Source organism: Primulina tabacum, chromosome 1 (assembly GCF_025594145.1).
Source record: "Primulina tabacum isolate GXHZ01 chromosome 1, ASM2559414v2, whole genome shotgun sequence".
In the NCBI taxonomy this organism is placed as follows: Eukaryota; Viridiplantae; Streptophyta; class Magnoliopsida; order Lamiales; family Gesneriaceae; genus Primulina; species Primulina tabacum.
Genome location: NC_134550.1, coordinates 9,640,263 through 9,649,703, shown reverse-complemented (window position 1 = coordinate 9,649,703; position 9,441 = coordinate 9,640,263). Strand labels below are relative to the sequence as shown.

Below are 9,441 nucleotides of genomic sequence, written 5' to 3'. Positions count from 1 at the left end.
AATTTTTTAAGAAGTACATATCACAATAATTACTATTAATGAATGAATTTACTAATTTCAAAGATCTCCCCATCTATTATTTAAAAAGTAAAGCTTAAAATAAATGTCTTAGCTTCCAAATTTATACACATGCATACCAGAAAAGCCTCAATCTGGGGTCATCTGAAAAAAAAAAGGGTATATATGCAGTAAGAATAGTTTTGTGCTCAAAATTATTAAACTATGAAAGTAGTGAAAATAAATAATAAAAATAGTGAAAAAAAATATTATTTTCACTGTGTTGTTTTCTATATAAAACACACAAGCAAATGAAGAAGGAAACCATTAATTTAGGTGTTTCCGAAGATCAGACGCAGCATATATTTTCTTCAAGATCCTGTCACCAGCTAGCCTATACAAGTCAGTTATTATCCACACTTCGTTAGAATCTTCGTGTTCCTTTTTTGAATTTTCTTTCCTTGTTTTTTTACTTGTAAACAGATTTTTGTCGTGCATTTTGTGTAAGATTATGTTTATGTTTTTTCTTGCTTTTTTTTTTGTTTTACGATCTTTCTGTCGCGAAGAAAATATTTGAGAATATTGATGAAGAGGAGAAGAAAATATAAAGGGTTTTTTTTAGGGTTTTTATAGCTCTTTTTGTGCCATTTGCCGGTGAAATATATGCAAGATTCTATATATTTTCTTGAAAGTTGTGTTGGTTCTAGTGGCGGAGGGAGGGGGTGGGCAGCGGAGTTCGATTATCCCTTTTTTTTTTCTCTCAATACTTGCATGAAATTTGTCTAAACATGATCGGTATAGTTCGTATTTAATTAAATTCTTGGATTACATGCAAGACATTTATTACCTTTCATTTTAAAAATATTTGTAATATTTATTACTTTATTGATTTTACATATATAATAAAGTCGTAGTCAACTGCAATCGATCAGTGTATTGAGTCTATCTAAATTTATTTAAAATGCTAAATGTCATCCAGTACGCTATTTCAAATGATATACTTGACTTTTGGCTTTATTAATATTATTAGAATGAATATCCCCCTTAATTTTTTATACAGTGTTTCTTTAAAATTCTAAATTTATAAATGCACATTTATTGAGGGGGTAGCTATATTTTTTCACGTGATTTTGATCTTTTATATATAATATCAAATTTCAATTTTAATCAAATTATTTTTAATTTTTTTTCGCAATCTTAATCATTTTTCATGTGCCGTTGATGTGTTATCAACCATTGTTTTCAGAACCAGACTGGACCATCGGTTCGATCGAAAATGGGTCATGGACCCAGTCCAGAGAATTCCAAAAACCATTTTAGCGATCAAACCGATCAAGAATTGTTCGAACCGGTGAACCATTTAAAAATTAGTTGGACATGTTCACATTTTTAATTTTTTTTATATATATGATTCTTTGGATTTTGAACTATGTAAAAGATATTATTTTAGTAATATTAGAGCTTATTTGATTTTTTAAACTTTGGTAAATATATATTTTTGTTATTTATACACATTTAAGATCTTTTAAATTTAAATATATATATATATATATAATTAATATATATATATATTATTTACTATATCATATTATTATTTTATAATATAACATTGTTCATGTCCGACCGTCTAGTTGAATCAGTCTGACTGGTTGAACACTATTTTAAAATATACCAGTTCGATCACTTGTGTAATTATGAAAACATTTTTACGAACATAGTACTATGTATGTATTATGTAGCATCAAATTAATACTAAATAAAAAAATGACTGAAGTTGTTAAAAATCAAAATGTGTATGACTTAAATTAAAATTTATAAATGTAGAAGATTAAAATCATAAAGACACATATTAACATATATGACCAAAATAATAAGTTTTCCTTCATTATTATTAATATCTCGTTTATGGGTTTTGGTGGGACCAAATTAATTAAAGAGGTGATTCAAGTGGCCAAATAACTCGACCCCATATCAACTAATATCTGCTAAATTATCTTTTAGCACCCGATTCTATTTTATCATCGATCCAATCCCCATTCAAACTATGCATGAATTTATCCCAACTTTTACATCAAATAGATACAAAATGTGTGTGTGTGTTGTTTTGAGGATGAACTTGTATATAATTTTTGACTGAATATGCAGTAGGATCTTTTTTTTATGGGCTGCATTAAATCAAAAAACTCAAGAAATATTCCTGGATATGAGGAGCCATCTGTTCTTGCTGCTGAGACTCCTTGTAAGTAAATACATGTACTTGCACCATCTAAGACTCGATTCTTTGGCCTTCAAATGACTACGTAGTTACCAAAAACATCATTGAATTCGCATACCCTTTAAAGTAGAATGTATTTGATGTCGCAGCCGAAGACTTCTTGAACGTGCATCAATCGTGCTTTTCCTAATCAATCTTTATATTTTAGAGTCCGAATATTGGAAGTTTATGACTATTTTTTTTTAAACCTTAGTCACAGTGAGTGAAGTAGAGGCTTTATTTCAGTTACTCAAGAAAATAAGTAATTCCATATTTCCTGACTGGCTCATTCACAAGGTATATATATCATATTGCTTATGTATTACCTACAAACTACTTTATTTTGTTTCTTTTTAACGATTTTCATACCGATAATTGTCACTCCACTTCTATGCATGAGATGTTGTTTTTCCAGGAAGAATTTCAGTTCGCACTCTTCAGGAACCGAAACAAGAGAAATTTGTTCGCAGATAGGGTAAGTTAAGGTTTCTTAATTAGTTATACACACACGTATATATATACACTGAATTAGATTTCAATAGTTTCACTTTGATTTTGGAAAATATATATTGATGTATGTTAGGTGAGAAGGTGAGAGGGCCACGTTATTCAATGGAGTCGGAAGAATACAAAATGATTTTGCCAACATTTGTCAAATTTGATTGGCGGTGGCTAGACGCTGATTGGCCATTTCATGCACGGGGAGCTCTCCCTCCATCTCAGTTTAATCATCCCAGAAGCTCTTAAGATTTATAAAATAAAGAAAAAAAAAAGGAGAGTTTTTTTTTTTGTTCTCTTCTGTGAGTTAGAGAAATTATTTTCTCGATATACTCGGGTTGAGAGTATGAGATATTTAGTGTATTGTTGTATACACTTGTTGTAATATTTCTTCTAGTTATAAAAGATCTGCAGTAGCTTCGTGGACGTAGCCTATCTTGGGTGAACCACGTAAATCTTTGTGTCTTTGTTGATTATTTTATTCCGCAAATTTTTCGGCACTATATTTTCATCGGGTCGGCATCGCTTCGGGGTAATTTCCCAACAACTGGTATCAGAGCCTTGTTGTGAAAATTCTTAAGAATTCTGAGTATGCTCTGTGGTTGAAGCTTTGTCTGATCTTCCACATCAGAAAAGATTTTTTAGATTTTTTGTTAAGGCTAGATAAGTGATGGCCGGAGATGATGGATCGGGACCGGGAATCAACAAGTTTGACGGTACAGATTTTTCGTTCTGGCGGTTACAGATAAGAGATTATCTGTACAGTAAGAAGCTGCATCAACCTCTATCAGGAAAGAAACCGAAAAAGATGGAGGATGATGATTGGGAGCTCCTTGACCGACAAGTGTTAGGTGTAATACGATTGACCCTAACAAAGAATGTGGCACATAACGTGGCGGAGGCACAAACCACAGAAGAGATGATGTCCATTTTATCGGACATGTACGAGAAGCCATCAGCAAACAACAAAGTGCATCTCATGAAAAGTTGTTCAACTTGAAAATGGGAGAAGCTGCTTCGGTGGCTAAACACATCAATGAGTTCAACATGATTGTTTCTCAGCTAATATCGGTTGAAATTAACTTTGATGATGAGATTCGTGCACTTATTCTTTTGGCGTCTTTACCAAATGTTTGGGAACCAATGCGGGCAGCGGTTAGCAACTCTGTTGGAAAAAGAAAGCTACAATTCAATGATGTCAGAGATCAAATTCTTGCTGAAGAAGTTCGCAGGATGGATTCGGGTGAAGGAACATCATCGAGATCTGCTCTAAATCTCGAGAACAGAGGAAGAAGCAGGAGCGGCGAAAAGAGTTCTAACCGATGGCGCGGTAGGTCCAAGTCAAGAAATGGAAAAGACAAGAGCAACTTTGAAAAGAATTTGAAGTGCTGGAGCTGTGGTGAAACTGATCACTTGAAAAAGAACTGCAGATCAACGAAGAATAATGCCAATGCTGTCACTGAGGAAGTACATGATGCTCTGCTATTATCCATGGAAAGCCCCGTTGATTCTTGGGTTATGGACTCGGGAGCTTCGTTTCATACTGTTGGTGATCGCGATGTATTTGATAATTATATCGCTAGCGATTACGGAAAAGTTTTCCTGGTTGATGGAAAACCCTTGGAAATTGTTGGTATGGGTGATGTACGGATGAAGATGTCAAATGGATCTGTCTGGAAAATCAACAAAGTCAGGCATGTACCAAAATTGACACGCAATCTGATCTCGGTGGGATAGCTTGATGATGAAGGCCACAATGTGACCTTCGGTGATGGTTCCTGGAAAGTGAACAAAGGAGCCATGATTGTTGCTCGAGGAAAGAAAACTGTAACACTGTATATGACTTCCAGTTGTAGAGATACATTAGCAGCTGTGGATGCTGGAGCCAATTCAAGTCTATGGCATTATAGACTTAGACATATGAGTGAGAAGGGAATGAAGATGTTGGTGTCAGAAGGAAAGCTACCAGAATTAAAGACTGTTGAACACCAACTATGTGAAATCTGTATCTTTGGAAAGCAGAAGAAGGTGAGCTTTTCAAAAGGCGGTAGAGAACCGAAAGCAGCAAAGTTGGAGCTGGTTCATTCTGATGTATGGGGACCATCTCCTGTGACATCCCTTGGAGGCTCGAAATACTATGTCACATTCATTGACGATTCGAGTAGAAAAGTTTGGGTTTATTTCTGAAAAATAAATCTGATGTTTACGAGACCTTTAAAAGGTGGAAAGCCATGGTGGAAAATGAGACCAACTTGAAGGTGAAGTGCTTACGGTCTGACAATGGTGGAGAATATGAAGATGATGAGTTCAAGAAATATTGTGCACAGAACGGGATCAAGATGGAGAAAACCATTCCTGGTACACCTCAATAGAATGGTGTAGCTGAAAGGATGAACATGACCTTGAATGAACGCGCAAGGAGAATGAGATTGCATTCTGGATTGCCAAAATCGTTCTGGGCTGATGCTGTTAACACTGCTGCATATCTGATCAACAGAGGACCTTCGGTACCACTGGATTACAAAATTCCCGAAGAGGTTTGGAGCGGCAAAGAAATAAACCTTTCTTTCTTGAAAGTGTTTGGATGTCTATCCTATGTTCATATTGATTCAGCAAGCAGAACAAAACTTGATCCGAAATCAAAGAAGTGCTTCTTTATTGGTTATGGAGATAATGAGTTTGGTTATCGTTTCTGGGATGACCAAAATCGGAAGATCATTCGGAGCAGGGATGTAATATTTAATGAGCAACTTCTGTACAAGGACAAGTCAGACATTGGAGCTGGAGATGAATGTCCTGAAGTCAAGAAGACCGATGAAGTGCCATTGACATATATTCCTGTGAATGAATCGAAAACCAGTAACCAGGAAGATGAAGAAGAAACTGCACAAGATGATGACCCACAAACTCCGGTTATTGAACTCAGGAGATCTTTGAGAACCATTAGACCACTTGAAAGATACTCCCCCGCACTTCACTATATTTTGCTGACAGACAAAGGTGAACCGGAGACCTATGAAGAGGCAATGCAAAATGATGATTCAACCAAGTGGAAGTTGGCCATGGAAGATGAGATGGATTCACTGTCATCCAATCAGACGTGAGAGTTGACAGAACTTCCGCAAGGCAAAAAGGCGTTACATAACAAGTGAGTGTACCGGTTAATAGAAGAGCATGATGGTAGCAAGCGGTACAAGGAAAGACTTGTTGTAAAAGGCTTCCAACAACGGGAAAGAATTGATTACAACGAGATTTTCTCTCCGGTGGTTAAATTAACCACTATCAGGACAGTACTTGGACTAGTGGCGAAGGAAGACTTACATTTGGAGTAGTTGGATGTAAAGACTACGTTTCTTCACGGTGACCTAGATGAAGAAATTTATATGAAGCAGCCACATGGCTTTGAAGTACGGGGAAAAGAGAGAATGGTGTGCAAACTTCAGAAGAGCTTGTACGGTCTCAAACAAGCTTCAAGACAGTGGTACAAGAAGTTTGATGGATTCATGAGTGAAAATAGTTTCCTAAGGTGTCAAGCTGATCACTGCTGTTATGTGAAAAAGTTTGACGGTTCTTATATCATACTACTGCTATATGTAGATGATATGCTGATAGCTGGAGCTTGTCTGGAAGAAATTGATAAACTCAAGAAAGATTTATCAAAGGAATTTGCCATGAAGGATTTGGGTGCTGCAAAGCAAATCCTTGGAATGAGGATCTTTAGAGACCGGATGAATGGATTCTTGAAGTTATCTCAAGAAGAGTACGTGAAAAAAGTGGTTAGCAGATTTAATATGGATGGAGCTAAATCTGTGAGTACTTCTTTGGCTAGTCATTTCAAATTAACCAAAGAACAATCACCATCGACGGAGCAGGAGCATGCTTATATGAATAAGGTTCCTTATGCTTCTGCTGTCGGAAGCCTCATGTATGCAATAGTGTGTACAAGACCAGACATAGCACATGCTGTGGGAGTTGTGAGCATGTTTATGAGTAATCCAGGAAAGCAACACTGGGAAGCAGTTAAGTGGATTCTCAGGTGTTTGAAAGGTACTGCTATTTGTTCTTTATGCTTCAGGAGGTCATAATTGGGCTTACAGGGTTTTGTCGATGCTGATATGGGTGGTGACCTAGATGGCATGAAAAGTACTACTGGATATGTGTTCACATTAGGTGGTACAGTTGTAAGCTGGGTGTCTAAGCTGCAAAAGATTGTTGCGCTTTCGACTACTGAGGCTAAGTATGTTGCAGTTACAGAAGCTAGCAAGGAGATGATATGGTTGAGATCCTTTATGGAGGAATTGGGTCAGAAGCTTGAAGATAGCACATTACACTGTGACAGTCAGAGTGCTATTCATTTAGCGAAAAATTCTGTTTATCATGCTAGGACAAAGCATATACAGGTTCGTTATCATTTTATCAGATCAGTTCTGGAAGATGGAGTCTTGATGCTTGAGAAGATTCCTGGAAGTAAGAATCCTGCTGATATGCTCACGAAGACAGTAACCACTGACAAACTGAAGTTGTGTTCGACCTCAGTTGGTCTTCAGGAGTAACATTGAAAATATGAGCTGCTGCACTGATGGTGTGAAGATATGTTTGAAATCAAGTCTTCAAGTTGGAGAAATGTTAGGTGAGAAGGTGAGAGGGCCACGTTATTCAATGGTGTCGGAAGAATACAAATTGATTTTGCCAACATTTGTTAAATTTGATTAGCGGTGGCTAGACGCTGATTGGCCATTTCATGCACGGGGAGCTCTATAAATAGAGCTCCCTCCATCTCAGTTTAATCATCCTAGAAGCTCTTAAGCTTTATAAAATAAAGAAAAAAAAAGAGATTTTTTTTTTGTTCTCTTGTGTGAGTTAAAGAAATTATTTTCTCGATATACTCGGGTTGGGAGTATGAGATATTTAGTGTATTGTTGTATACACTTGTTGTAATATTTCTTCTAGTTATAAAAGATCTGCAGTAGCTCCGTGGACGTAGCCTATCTTGGGTGAACCACGTAAATCTTTGTGTCCTTGTTGATTATTTTATTCCGCAAATTTGTCGGCACTATATTGTCATCGGGTCGCCATCGCTTTGGGGTAATTTCCCAACAATGTAGCTATTCGATCTCTTTGATTTTAAACAAAATGGGGTGATTGAATTCGGAGAATTCGTCAGATCATTAAGTGTGTTTCACCCGAATGCACCGGTTGCTGACAAGATTTCTTGTAAGATTTTTGGATATCAGTTTGTCATGAATTCTATATTTATGAAACACTCATTTTCTTGTTACTCAATCGGTTAAGATCCATTTTTCTTGCAGTTGCATATAGACTGTACGATCTGAGACACACCGGTTATATCGAAAGAGAAGAGGTACGTACATGCATGTGCTTATTAGTTCAATATAATTAATTGCAGGAAAAATTATGTTTCTTGCACATTTTCTAATTTTAGTCGATTACATTAACTTCCATTTTCAACAATTTCTAACCTTTTTTTGTCCAAAATTAAAATTGACCACCGGAAATTGTTTACCTCAAGGTCGAATATGGTGAGTTGTAAAATTAGTTTGGAGCTTTTGGTTTTTGGTGGAAAGTAGCCTATGTGATTATTTTTTTTAATTCCACCTATGTAAATGAAATATGTAAATTTTCAATTGAATGGAAACTATTTTTCATAATTATTTATAAGGAAACCCTTGAAATATGAACTTGATATTCTCGTTTTTGAAAAAATTAACAGCTGAAAGAGATGGTATTGGCACTATTACATGAATCAGACCTCGTACTATCAGAGGATGTCATTGAAATAATTGTGAATAAGGTCTAATTTAGCTACTGCATTTTCTGGATCTCTCGATCTAATGTCCAGATTTTCATATCATTTTTTTCCTTTTAGACGTTCTCTGAGACGGATACAAAAGGCGACGGAAAGATAGATGAAGATGAATGGCAGGAATTTGTCTCCAAAAAATCCATCCCTCATCAAGAACATGACTCTTCCTTATCTTTTGTATATCTTCTAAACCCAAAACTTCGGATAATTTATTCTTCGCAAGAATAACAGTTAGACCACTTCATATATTATCAAAATTACTGTTCTTTTCAGAGATATGACAGTAGCATTTCCTAGTTTCGTGGTGCACGTTGAAGTTGAAGACTAGGAAACATAAATTCGCGGGCTTGATGGTTGCGTGGAAAATGTCATCTCTGAGCTCTATCTGTTAGCCAAAAGATGAAGCTTCATGTCTTTAATTTAATCCTCGATGTTGCAATAATCTTGCGGATATAGTCATGTTTATATACAATCAAGATCTTGTGTTGGAAGATTTATGCGGGTTTTCTGATTGAAAAATACCCTTTTTGGCACATGGATGATTTTTGTTATTTTTGAGGTTAAAATAATGTTATATTTGTTCGATTAAGTGTCCAGTGAGCCAACTTATGTCTTGTGCTTTATAGACATTTGTGTAAAAAATATCTTTATTTTAATAATATTTTATGATTTTATCCAATTATGACATTTACTTTATATGTATACTTATGCAAGCTGCATATATAAAGTCCTTGAATATACTATAGACGTTGATAATGATATTCATTAAGACGTATACTGTATATTCTAAATTCTTTCCAAATCGGTTCAGCTGCCTAAAGTAAGGATAAAGGTGTAAAATCCAAGATTTTTGCATAATCGTGATAAT

At 35.6% G+C, this 9,441-nt stretch overlaps 1 protein-coding gene across 1 annotated transcript; it reads left to right on the top strand.

Moving 5' to 3' along the window:
• Positions 1-204: 204 nt before the first annotated feature.
• Positions 205-9,161, top strand: LOC142517826 (calcineurin B-like protein 4). Its single transcript, XM_075620291.1, is given in 10 exon segments — positions 205-403; positions 2,146-2,236; positions 2,466-2,548; positions 2,667-2,726; positions 7,855-7,963; positions 8,059-8,111; positions 8,481-8,561; positions 8,637-8,705; positions 8,707-8,750; positions 8,847-9,161. Coding segments are annotated over 9 exon segments (633 nt in total). The 5' UTR covers positions 205-403; positions 2,146-2,157; the 3' UTR covers positions 8,902-9,161.
• The last annotated feature ends 280 nt before the right edge of the window (positions 9,162-9,441 follow it).